Raw genomic sequence first — 13,029 nt, 5'->3', positions numbered from 1 at the left:
ATGAAAATGGAGCCAGCCTTAGAGGGGCGGGCGGGCGGGGCGGGCGGGGCGGCGGAGGCGATGAAACTCCAGTCGAGTGAGCAAGTACATCCAAATATGACGGAGTGGTAAACGTGCTGCCACTAACAGTTTAGTCATGGCACTGCAGGCGGTCACAGATGATGGGAAGAGAAAGCCAGAGGTTCGTGTTAAATCCTTCTCACTCAATGATTCTCAAAGACTCCTCTTTGCCTTTTAATCCGGTTTGACGTGCCCCCTGTGAGCAAGCGTGGGGGAAAAGAGACCCAAACAGAGGAAAAAAGTAGAAAAGTTGGATGACGGTTGGGAGTTGGAGACTATCAATGTGTCAGTTGACTGAAGAGGAACCATTTTTTTTTTTTTTTTTTACATCCAAGATGATCTATATATTTTTTTTTCCACCAATTATATTGTTTCATCCAGGGAGCTACAAGTCAAATGGAAATTGAATTTCTCAGAGATGTCAAAACATACTTTAAAAATGCTATTTGAATTCGTAATAGACGTGAAGAAAGTCGAGATAAAATGACTTGAATTTTAGCGGGGGAAGCTTGGAAAACTGAAAATAACACAAATAGAGTTTAAAAAAAAAAAAGAAATAAATAAAAATCAAATGATTCCCTTTTACTTGCAAATGCAATGCAAAAGAAATGGTTCCCAATCTGTTTTGTGGATTTCTGTTGGTTACCCAGTGCCTCTTTTTATGCCTTTTTGAGCTCTTGAGGACAGTCAGCTGTTGGGGGGTCGAAAAGAAAATTTTGGAGCCTTAAGTTCAATCAATCCTCTTATTTTGGGTTATTCCGTACAGAACTTAATGGTGTCTTACGTGTAAGCGGTCACCGAGACACTGGGGATGAAAGACCAAAATTAAAAGGAGCAAGACATCCAGTGCACGGCGAGCCGATGATCGAGGAGCGGTTTGAGCCGGAAATAATTTCCGAGTTGAATTTTATTTGTGTCAGGGGAGGGGGTTAAATAGATAACGGCACAGACTGATTAGTGAGGGGTCACAGAGAAGTATTGACCTATCTGGAACAGTGTCACCTAAGAGAGCCTTTGGGGTTCCGAGAGATGAGTTTAATTTATTCGAAGCGGATGCCTCCGTCCAATTTGCTTCTTAGTTATCCGATGACTAGCGGGCATTGTAATGACTTTTGTGGACGCCGATCAATCTTATTGACTCGGACAATCGGGATAGAAATGAAGCCACGTGCAGCGGTACATGCCCTGTCCTGCATAAATGTAGGTTTTAAGGAATTTGAGGTTTTGAATGACAACTTTGTCAAAGGCTGTGAAGCGAGTGGGGTCTGAGGTTTTGTCTTTGGCTGTGTCTCCTCTGTGATGTTGAGGAGGTTCCTCTCCAACCAAGTGGAGGAGGAGGAGGAAGCTAATGGAGACCAGCTGGGAAGCGGGTAGCAGGTCTTCATCATGACCTCAGTCTTTTCGAAAGGATTAAAACCACATGACAGGTCTTCTCATCTGTGGCGCTGCCCTGAGACGAGGACAGGAGGACGGCGCTCTAATTGTCTGTGATTGCCACCTAGTGGACATTTCTTCCTGTCCTGTGTCTGCACCTGGACAGGAGTTGGAGAAGCCCAGTCCTCCTCAGAAGCCCCTTCCTGCGGATCCACGGAGCGCTCGCCTCGGACGAAGCCCCACTTCAGTTCAGAGGCCTCCGGTTGTTTCTGGCCCCAAACCGGTACCTGGCGTCCCCAGACCTATGCGCCCGGTCCCACACCCCGAGAGGTGAGTTGCCATTTTCGCTAGAATAATTAGGAAAAAAAAGAAAAAAATGACGCTTATACCATTTACTAAAGTATACGGTTCAGTGATCTGGAAAAATGGAAATTTCACATCAATAAGAAGCCAATTTTCTTTTCGAGTGTGAAAAGGTATGAAAAATCACATGTCAGACACAATGAACAGAGTATTTCCCCCGATATAGGAGCTGTTTTGAATCAGTAAAGGCTTCTAACCACAACACAATGCTATGAACGTAAATATATAGTTTGAATAGTTAGAGGCACATCCATCATGATGTGATATCACACTAAGGTGATATTTTATATCGTTTTCTCTGACTGCTTTTCTTTCCTCCTTCTCGCAGACCCAGTCCCAAGCACCCCCCAACGCTACCAAAGCCTTGCATAATCGCCAACGTCAAGTACAGCAGATGAGACTTTTTGGCTGGAAGGGACGTTGTTGTGATGTGACACTAGAAATTTTTGCACTATGGAAACTTTGAAAACCTTAAATGTTGGTGGCCTCTCCTGACCTCTGAATCAGAAGACCTACCGTGTCCCTTTTGGTGCTCTGTGTCAAAAGAAAAAATAGGTGCTATGAGTCTGAGCTCAGGTACATGTAAAGTATTTATATTCTGTATTTATTGCCACGCAGTGCACTGTGCCAGACACTTTTTCTTCTACACAGTAGCCGCTTAGAATTTTTTTAATTTGTCATTGAATTCACAGTTGTGTTCCCAAAAAAGAAAATCAAGATTATTTTTTTTGTCTTTTTTTTTTTTTTTTTTTTTTTTTATCTTTTAAAAAAGCCAATCTGTGAAATTGCTTTCATTAGCGAAGGGAATTCTTTTCATCATGGTTTACGAATGAATACTGTAAAAGACCGAGTTCAAAATGATATTGTGCAATGGCAAATGAGATCAGAGAAAAATCTGCGTAGACACTTGTTTGTTTGTTTGTTTGTTTCTTTTTTGTTCTTTCGTCTCAAAGGCTAAAGCTCATCGTCACAGCTTCAAGCCAAAAACTCAAATATCACAGTTGATGACACAAACGCATCATCGCAGGTTGGTTGGACGTTGTAGGTCAAGAGGCTGGTAGTTTGAAAGACAGGTTGGCGTCTTCATTTATACTACATTGAGCCATTTTCATTTCATGAACAAAACCCGGCTCTGAGCTTGGATCCGCCAAAACTCTGACACGGGAGTTGAACACGGATCGGAATGGAGTTGAAGGAACCTCGGGAGAAGAACACTTCTGTGAACAATATACGTGTGTGAGTGTTTCCCTCTATGCCTTTCTGCACTGGGGCCTCTGCAAGACTGTGATTTAAATCTGCATCACCTCTTCAAATCACGGCCATACGGATGTGACGTCTGTTCTCGTTTGCAGCGTGCACGTGTTGCTTCCGAACCCAGCGCATTTTTATACAAAGAGAGAGATGCGGCTTTCGACGCTGTCTAGATAATCGCAGCAATTGTTCATTTTGTCTTTGTTTCTTTTCCGTATGTATCTGCTATATAGAGTCATATAGCAACAAATCTACACGGCAGATACAAAAAAAAAAAAATCAGACGCGATAATCGAACTGTTTTCCTCAACTGCATCATAGCGTATGTACATTTACACTACACACCTTTTCCTTTAAGCACTGCTCTTCACTATCATGTTTGCTGAAATGGACTTTTGTTACTTTTGATACTATTCTTTTTGTAATAATGCACTAGTTTACAATTTGCTTCAATTTGTTTGCCTTTTTTTCCCCACGCAAAGTGTTTTTGTGTGCGCTTGTAGACAAATAGTCACCATCGGTCACCTGACTTTCAAGTCACGTCTCTTTATGATCCTCGTATGTTGTGTTACAGGTGAACACATCTTAATGAACAATGTTTTTTTTTTAATGACAAATGTTTGATACATCATATGTAAAGTAAACACTTAAAGTGTCAGTGTCCAGTCATTGTATTTTAAACTCCAAGCAGTATAAGTAAAGCTGTCTTTTTCAAACAATTCACATTTTTCTCAATGACTTTGGTGCATCAGCTATTTTACTTTATAGCTTTCTTTAATGAATTTAATACATTTCAAACCAGAGTGTTTACTGGCACACATGGACAAATACGACGAGGAGCCGTAGGTTAAGCACACTCAAAAAAGCGAAAAGTGCCCTCCTCGACCTCACACGGTCATTTACAGCGACTTAAAATCCCAGTGGATCAGGTGGAGATGATTTCACATGCGCTTATGGACCGAACAACTTGACCGTGCATAACACGAATACACATTTGGCCAATAATATTTACACATTTTTATTAGGATTTATTAGGATCGATGCTGTAGTTCGTACATTTTTTTAAAATATTGCCATGTATATTTATGTATTTATTGTCATTTTTTAAAGTCAAAAGTATTGGGTCGAGTCAATCGGAGACAGTGAGATGCTTAGTTGTATCATTCAAACACAAGGGGGTATTTCCTTGAAATGCATTAGATTACATCATGGGTGGAGAAAAGTGTCAGGGGTATTGTGTGATAAAAGAGTATCAGCCAAAATAAAAGAAAAGGTGTACAAGATGATGGTGAGACTAACGATGCTATATTGTTTTGAGACAGCGGCACTGTCTGAGGAAAAGACAGGAAGCAGAGCTGGAGGTAGCAGAGATGTTGAGGTTCTCTTTGGGAGAGACAAGGATGGATAGAGTCGGGAATGAGTCCATCAGAGGGACAGTTCATGTTAGATGTTTCGGAGTTACGGTCAGCAAGGCCGAACTGAGATGGTTTTTGTCATGTACGGAGGAGGGATGGTGAATATAGTGGTAGAAGGATGCTGAGGTTTGAACTGCCGGGCAGGAGGCTCACAGGAAGACCAAAGAGAGGATTTATGGATGGAGTGAAAGAGAATATGAAGTTAATTAGTGTGAGAGAAGAGGATACAGAGACGAGGGTTTGATTCGCTGTGACGACCCCTGAAGGGATAAGCTGAAAGGAAAAGAAGAGGAATGTTGTAGTTTATACAAGTGTTTTTAAATATTACCGGGTATATGCACTGGCCCGTGTCTCCCCAAGCCTGCCTTGGGGGAGCATGGAGCAGTGTCTCCCTGAGCCTGGATAAATGCAGAGGGTTGTGTCAGGAAGGGCATCCGGCGTAAAACTTTTGCCAAAACCAAACATGCGAGTCAACCATTACCATATCATACCAGATCGGTAGAGGACTGGGTTAACAACAACCGCCATTGGTACTGATGACCTACAGGGTACCAGTGGAAATTGGGCTACTGTGGGTCGAAGAAGAAGAAGAAGAAGAGGAGGAGGGCGTGTTCAGATGGCCGGGTTAGAGAATATGTTTGTGGACGGATGCTGGAATTTGAGCTGCCAGGCAAGAGTTCTCGAAGAAGACCAACGAGAAGATTTATGGATGTAGTGAGAGGATATGAAGGTAGTTGGTGTGAGAGAGGAGGTTACAGAGAATAGGGTTAGATGGAGAAAGTTGATTTCGCCGTGGCGACCTGTGAAGGGAAAAGCCAAAAGAAGATGAAGATATGTCTGTGTTTATTGTCATTTTTAAAATTCTAAGGTATTGATTAAATTTGATAACTATTTCAGTGAGAAATGTATGAGATTGTCACGTGATCTAAAAGCGCCTCATCTCATTCATCTGACAAAACTCCAAAATTACGAACTGCGGCAACACATTCAACTGATATGTACAAAGCATTTTTTTTTTTAGTTCAGTTTTATTTTTTGGATCAAACATCGAATGCCGCGCGCAAATAAACGTATCCACGGGATTAAGCATTTTAGAGTCGTGTAACTTCCGCGTTGTGTACCACGTGACTGCCGGGGATTAATCGGGCGATTACCGGCGGGATGTATGTGCGCCCCAAAACACGTGTGACGCTGCGCTCAGGGGGAAATTACGCGCCGGTGCTTCAGTCATTCCAACCTGAACTCTCCACACTCCCTCTTTATTTCTCTCTTTAAAAAAAAAAAAAAAAAAAAAGTTTAATAAATAGGATTCACTTTCTTAATCCGAGATTATATTGACCCGTCATAATCTCAGTCCGAGCGCGCATTTTTCCAGGATGGACACCCGTGGCGTTTTTTTTTTTTTTTAAATCTTGCGAAGTAAAAATGGATTTCTTCTGGGTTTCGGATTAAAAAGGAGGAGAATGACGGACGAAAGTCACCCCGCGGGTGAGGAGCAGGACTCGTTCGGTTTCGGAGATGATCTGGAGTTGAATCAGTTCGACGGACTGCCCTTCTCCTCCCGGTATTACAAACTGCTCAAAGAGAGGAAGAGCCTTCCCGTGTGGGAAGTCAGGTCCGAGTTTGAGGATGCACTGGTGAACAACCAGCTGGTCATTGTTTCTGGGACGGCCAAGACCGGGAGGAGTTCTCAGGTGAGTTAAAAAAATAAAAAAAATACACCTGGAGCTTTTCACTGAGAGGTGTCTGTTCCAGAGAAATGTAAAACCATTAAATGCATAAAAAAAAAAAGAAGTGATTTTCCTTTCTCTTAGTGCATTGTGTTACTCAATTACTTTCCACATATCGTGCATATATTCTCAAGAAAATTCCTTATCGATTTCAAACTTGACATCAACCCAGAGTTAATGACGTCTTTCTATTTTTTAATAATAAAAAAAAAAAAAAAAAAAAAAAAAGCATTGTAGCCCAGCTTTGCCTATGTCAGACCCACACCCAGCTCTAGAGAGCTGTCTTTGTATTCGTTTTATTATTCTTTGATTTACTCGGATGGGGCTGTTTATTGCCCATTATGTGGGGAGGCTGCCCAGCTCAGCAGATGCCGTTGTGTCTCTGTGAGTCTGTCCAAGCTCAGGCCTTGTTTGTCTGAACGCCGGCCTGCACAAAAGCCCCCAATGGGCCGGTGGACCTCCTACCGCAAAGCCCTGATCCGCTGGAGCCGCCACATGCTGCCAAAGCAATTTTGCATTATGAGCGATAATACCGTAGGATATCGGCTGTCACTGTTTGTTTTGCTGTTAAGCTTCAACAAAAGCTGTTGGTACAATCCTGGAAGGATGCTTGCCAGTGGAAACTCAAGTTGATGTGTCTGTTTTAAACGTTTGTGCGCCGTCATGACAAACAAAAGAAAACGTAACAATTCCGCAATGAACGTATTTTTCAGATCCCTCAGTGGTGCGCGGAGTTCTGCCTGTCAGCCCGGTACCAACACGGCATGGTTGTTTGCACGCAGACCGACCGACAGCAGGCCGTGGACCTGGCCTTACGCGTGGCCGACGAAATGGACGTCAACATCGGCCACGAAGTGGGCTACAGCATCCGTCTGGAGACGTGCTGCTCTTCAGACACCGTTCTAAGGTTCGTCCGCCTCGCGGCCAGCGGCACACTTGAATGACACTTGGAAATCGCCCAATCTGTCTGCCGCTCATAATTTTCTCGAAAGCTTTGCCCCCCCCGCTGAGGCACATTGTGAACGGTGCACACAGCCCCCCGCCAGGACTCAATCAGAAGAGATGAGTGAAGAATGCACGTCCTCTGCAATTACACGTCTCAAATGAATAGTTTTTATATGGTATATTTTTGGTTTGTCTTGTGTTTGGACGTCTATTCGAAGTGAGGTTTATTTATTTATTTATTTATGTATTTATTTATGTAAATAAATTATTTATCTATTAGATTTTTTTTTTTTCTTCACATCTTTATTTATTTATTCAATTCTTTTTTGGCTCACAGAATTTAGTGACTGACATTATGTTCATCCATTTGCGCAGAGGCTCTCGGGGCTAAGACAAACACCAAACTAAAATGAATAAGTGAAAATAAGAAAATGCATATTAATGGCAAACCAAAAATAAGAGCAAATGCTGAATAAAGGACAGCAGAGAGCTGCTGTTTTTCCTCTTCTTTTTTTTGGTCACATACTCCGCTCTAATGGCTGCTCGCGTCTAATCGCGCTATCTCTCGTTACATTTCAACGCTCTGATGACTTTCATTATTCAGGTACTGCACTGATGACATCCTGCTGAGGGAGATGATGTCGGACCCGTTTCTGGAGCATTATGGGGTGATCATTATCGACCAGGCCCATGAAAGGACGGTCAGCACAGACCTTCTCCTGGGCCTGCTGAAGAACATCTTGCAGCACAGGCCCGAGCTCAGGGTCGTGGTCCTCACTGTCCCCCCCTTGACCGATAAACTGCTCGGACACTATGTTGGAGTTCCGCTCATCCGTCTCGGGGCTTCGAGTCCTGCCGAGGTGGTCCACAGCGGCAGCAAAGACTATTTCTACTCAGCGTTGAGACTGGTGCTGGAGATCCACCGTGCCAAAGAAGACGGGGACGTCGTCGTGTTTTTCGCCTCCAAGGAGGTGAGTGACACCAATCCATTGAATCTCCAGATTCAAATAAAGGTCCCCTCTCATGTTTTACCTGTGTTTTTGTGTCCAGGAGGTTCATTACGCTCATAGCATCCTCCAGAGAGAGGGAACCAGGTTGGGAGTGGACCTGGGCCCAATGGTTCTTGTGGTCCTGTGCACCGGCAAGGGGGGGCTTCTGCCCGTGGCGGCCGAGCAACCAGGCTCCCAAAAATCAAGGACGGTTTTTCTCTCCACCCAACAGGGGGAAGACCTGTGGTGGGTGACAGAGTCGGTAAACTTCGTCATTGACACAGGGGTCCAGAAAAAAATGGTAAGATATTTAAACTAAGATCAGCTTCAATTTTAAAGGAGCGCCGCGCTGATACAAAATGGTTCTTGGTTGCATCCTTGTAGGTGTATAATCCGAGGATTAGAGCAAACTCCGAAGTGCTTCAAACCATCAGTCAGTGTCAGGTCAACATACGCACGCAGCTGTGTGGACCAACAGGTACATCACACCACGAACTCCGCAAGACCTTCTAGCGTGAAGGTTTTGCCAAAGTGTAAAGTGTATGGTAGGAGTAAGAGACTCAAATGTTACAAATGAGACGGTCGCTGGTCTGATCCAAGCAGCAGATTGGCAGTGACCTAAACCCCGGAGTTTGTCTTTTCACTGGTTCTCACAAATTGCATTTTGTTTACAAAGAAAATAAAACCGCAGCAGGGGCAAACCGCTGGGATAAGCTCCATCCCCTCTGTGACCCTGAGGGCAGGATAAGCGGAATAGATCATGAATGCATAAATAAAACGGCGGCACTTTGAAAAACACCAACAAAAAAAAAAAAAAATGAACATCAAAAAGATTGTCAGGAAGAAAACAAATATACGTTATTGCCACAACATTGACGTGGTAAATTAGCGCTGCATTGTGGAATTCAGTCTATAACAATACCATTTTAAAAAGATTTCACACACACATTTCACATTTCTCTTTAATTTCCAATGAGCCTCCAGCTGACAGACAGAATACTGTGTGAAATGACACTGAATTTTCTCTCAATGTTTGGTGCAAGATATATCCTCGTGTAAGCCGTGCGTTTCGTCTTTTTGCTCGCCCGGTTCCAATACTCCCGTTATTTTGCAGGTAAATGTTTCTGCTTGTATCCAGCGGACCGCCAGCTTCCCGCAGAGCCGTCCCCACAGATCTTGGAATCCAACATCACGTCCACAGTCCTTTTCCTCAAGAGGATGGAGATAGGGGGTCTAGGACAGTGCGATTTCATGGACCGACCAGGTAAAATAGCAAAATAGCTCACCGCTTGGAAACTGTAGAATCACCTTTAGAGTATGACCACAAACAAATTTTTAGGGTTACTTTTTCCCACGGGTGCAAACCCTATAAACTCTATCTTCTCTTGCTCTCTCTCTCTTTCTCTTTTTTTTTTTTTTTTTTTTTTTTTTTTTGGCAAGACTAAGCACAGATGAACTTGCACTATGTGGCTGTTTGGGCTTGTTGAGCCGAGAATAAGCGGAGCTGACAGGACCCTGCTCCAAACCATTGTCTGGTCTTTAACCCCCCCCTTACATGGGCTGCACAGAATGAGCTAAAAAGAGGCCGGCTCATTAATGATTACACAACTTGTCTTGTTAGGGCAGCACCAGACTGCTGCGATGAAGAAGCCAAATGTGCTGAAGCGTCTACATGCCTGAATAACCTGGCATGATATTCACTGTTTTTATGTGAAGAGTTGCACGGGATACGTGTACAGTAATGATTTCCAGTTAAAATCACACGTTTTTTTTTTTTTTCCTTTCATTTTATTGAATTTCTGAATCAAACACGCAGATCCGGAGGGTTTCATGCAGGCATTGGAGGAGTTGGATTATCTCGCGGCTTTAGACGACGATGGCAATTTATCCGAAATCGGGATCATCATGTCGGAAATCCCGCTCGAACCTCAACTGGCTAAAGCTCTACTTGCGTCGTGCGAGTTCGACTGCGTGAGTGAGATGTTGACCATCGCCGCCATGCTGTCAGGTACTGTGCTGCGTCTTGTTGGTTGTCACTTAAAATCAGCCATAGAATGAATTTGTCAGTCGCCATATGGATGCAGTTGTTATAACTTCTCTCTCATGAGACACTGAACCAGATGGTTGTTGGTTTTTGTTTATTTGGTTTATCGTCTTTTAGCGCCAAGCTGTTTCTTGGAGCCACCTGCTGGCATGAGCCACGAGGCTGTCCTGTGTCACAGAAAGTTCCAGCATCCCGATGGCGATCACTTCACCCTCATAAACATTTACAACGCCTTCAAGCAAAGTCAGAGAGAACTCTGTAAGACGTGTGTGTACGTGTGTGTTTGTGCGTGCAGTTGGCCAGTCGAAATACATGTCCTGATTCTTCTTCTCCACCGCAATTCCTCGATCTCTTCTTTATCATTGCATCATTAAAACAAGTGGTTCACTTTGACAGGATAGGCTTCCCATTAGAGGGACTGTATATGAAATCATACGTTTGACATTGTCTTTTTTTTTGGAATTGGCTGATTTAAAAAGACGAATCAACAAACGAACGAGCGACCTGAGACTGCAGATTCTCCTAAAGCTGAAAGCTTTGAAAGAAAAAAAACTTATGGTGGATAAAGTCACCAAATTGCTCAAGAAGCTAAATTAAAGAAAATAAATAATAAGGCCGCACACAATTCCTGAATAAGGCCCCCAAAATCATTCTGAAAGGCACTTGTATGTATTTTGGAGACCATTTCAATGAATTTAAATGATTCCCTCTTTTATTAATTTGGACATTGATACTCGATGGAGATTCATCGGCTTTTCATCGTAAAACTGGCAAGAGTTTTCTGTTTTTTTTTAAATTGGATTTTTCGGTCAGATTTCAAGTGTGTAAACTTTTTCTCAATGCCTATCGATCATTTTTTTTGTGCACTTATGATTTTCTCTTTTCATAAACCATTGCACGTAACTGAATATTGGTCCTGTGTAGTTTCAACGACAACGCTTGTACCGTTTCCCCTGCAGACTTCAGCAGCGAGAAGTGGTGCCAGGACTATTTCCTGGATCACTCAGCCCTGAAGACAGCCGACACCCTCAGATCAGAATTGATCGACACCCTGAACAGGATTGAGCTCCCCATTTCTGAACCCTCCTTTGGAACAAAGTCCAACGCTCAGAACATCAGAAGAGCTCTACTGGCCGGGTTCTTCATGCAGGTAAGTAGAGCCGGGCGGATATGAGAAACAATTTCCTGCCTTTCGCTTTGTTTAATTTTCGCAGCATCTTTCATCCCTGACATTCCGGTCTTTTTCCTCTCTCCGTTTGAAGATTGCTCGAGATGTGGACGGATCAGGAAATTACTTCATCCTGACACACAAGCACATGGCCCAGGTGCACCCGCTCTCCGGCTACGGGGCTCAGTCTCACAAGCTTGGGCTTCCAGAGTGGGTTGTTTTCCATGAGTACACGCTGTCTGACAACAACTGCATGAGAACGGTCTCTGAAATCTCTCCTCAGGTGTAAGTTGATCCCTTTTTGGGTTTTATGACGGCTTTATCATATTCAGCGGGAGGTCCCTGGTTCGATTCGGACGGGGCCTCTTCGGCGTGGCTCAGATTTCCCTCCCGCAGTCAAAAAACATGCAGTCAGTTCCTTGGTGACTCCAATTTTTGATCAGGGATGTCAAACTCATTTTGGTCCAACCGGCCTAAATAGATGTCAAGGGGGCCGGACCAGTAAAATCATAGCGTAATTACCTAGAAGTAACACTAAGTCCAATTTTTACTTTGTTTCAGTGTAAAAGGATAACAGGTAGTTATGTAAATCTCTATAATGAATTGTTCCTTTTAAAAAATACATGATGAACAACCTAAGATTCATGAAGAAAAAAGTGCAATTTCAGCAACACTATGCCTCAGTTCTCTGTGCATTTTGTTTTATTTAATTTCAGGCAGGGGGCCTTGACTTTTAGACCCCAGCTCTAGATATTGAATGAATGTCAAACATGGAGTTGCGATGATTATTTAAAAGTGAGGAAAATGAATAAACACAATGTTGTGAAATTCGTTTTCAAAGCTGATCAAGTTACATTTTTGGATTAATTCGATTGAACTTGATTTTCTAGAAAAACAGCTGACAGCAGCATTAAATGGGGAGTCCTCCTTCCCAGATTTGAGGATGAAATAGTAGTGGATTTTTGCTAATATTGTGATCTTTTTAAGGGGAAAAAGGTTTCTTTCTCCTTAACACATTAGGCTCCTCCCATGGGATATGAATTTTTTCCCCCCATTTATGTTTAATCTGGTAGCCTCAGTTCCACCCCAGTGGCCCATATATACATTTGGGTAATTAACATAAATTAATCTTATAACTTCCGCTAATATAGAGTCGAGGTAACATATTTACAGTGATAGTCTTTGAGGTTTTTAATCTTTCCCATGATCTATTTGTCATTATAGGTTCATTCAAATGGCACCGCTGTATTACTTCTACAATCTGCCTCCAAGTGAAAGTAAGGACATCCTGCAGGACATGTTGGACCCAGAGGGATCTAGAAACTGCAAAGACGAGAAACAAAAGTCCACAGTGTCTGTGCCACAACCGTACGACAGATGCGTAATTCAGTGAAGTGAAACGATGAATGTGTGAAATCTATGCTCTGGTCTTCGGCTGCGTTGATATGCTCGTAGAACGTTTCTAGTATTCCGCAAACTAAGTCAACCATTTTTACTTTGTGAAAGTTGATCCACGGTTGAGTATTTGACCTCCGATGTCTCACAACTGTTTTCATAAGACGAAGCTGTTTTGATTTTGGCATGCTGGAATCTGTCAAAGTACAACAACACTGTGATAAATTTACTTGAATATTTTAACGCTTTGTTTTAATTTTTCCCTGGCCTCCCAGTCCAACATTGCAAACGAACT

General features: G+C 42.9%; 2 protein-coding genes across 2 annotated transcripts in view; both read left to right on the top strand.

The window, feature by feature from the left end:
• Positions 1-2,333, top strand: part of adam12a (ADAM metallopeptidase domain 12a) — a 92,460-nt gene extending 90,127 nt beyond the window's left edge. Inside the window, exons 22-23 of the mRNA XM_086139669.1 lie at positions 1,601-1,764; positions 2,126-2,333. Coding sequence (XP_085995795.1) covers positions 1,601-1,764; positions 2,126-2,195 — 234 coding nt within the window. The 3' untranslated portion in view covers positions 2,196-2,333. The remainder of the gene's footprint in view (positions 1-1,600; positions 1,765-2,125) is intronic.
• Positions 2,334-5,014: 2,681 nt separating this feature from the next.
• On the top strand, positions 5,015-12,899 carry dhx32a (DEAH (Asp-Glu-Ala-His) box polypeptide 32a). Its single transcript, XM_086139883.1, has 11 exons — positions 5,015-6,157; positions 6,907-7,100; positions 7,743-8,109; positions 8,189-8,428; positions 8,512-8,605; positions 9,242-9,391; positions 9,944-10,135; positions 10,289-10,429; positions 11,131-11,321; positions 11,434-11,624; positions 12,564-12,899. The coding sequence occupies exons 1-11, from the start codon at positions 5,927-5,929 to the stop codon at positions 12,730-12,732; spliced, it is 2,160 nt and encodes a 719-aa protein (XP_085996009.1). The 5' UTR covers positions 5,015-5,926; the 3' UTR covers positions 12,733-12,899.
• The last annotated feature ends 130 nt before the right edge of the window (positions 12,900-13,029 follow it).

The sequence above is a fragment of the Fistularia commersonii genome, chromosome 32 (genome assembly GCF_037954325.1).
Source record: "Fistularia commersonii isolate RoL2024-O1a breed Wild chromosome 32, RoL_Fcom_v1.0, whole genome shotgun sequence".
NCBI classification, from domain to species: domain Eukaryota; kingdom Metazoa; phylum Chordata; class Actinopteri; order Syngnathiformes; family Fistulariidae; genus Fistularia; species Fistularia commersonii.
Note: the sequence above shows the minus strand (reverse complement) of the source record. Positions and strands in the feature narration are given on the sequence as shown.

Excerpts from the sequence above, each read along its gene's own strand:
- dhx32a (XM_086139883.1), top strand. The coding sequence starts at position 5,927 with ATGACGGACGAAAGTCACCCCGCGGGTGAGGAGCAGGACTCGTTCGGT. Across the intron at positions 6,158-6,906 it reads AGACCGGGAGGAGTTCTCAG|ATCCCTCAGTGGTGCGCGGA; the intron begins GTGAGTTAAAAA and ends CGTATTTTTCAG. Across the intron at positions 10,136-10,288 it reads CATCGCCGCCATGCTGTCAG|CGCCAAGCTGTTTCTTGGAG; the intron begins GTACTGTGCTGC and ends ATCGTCTTTTAG.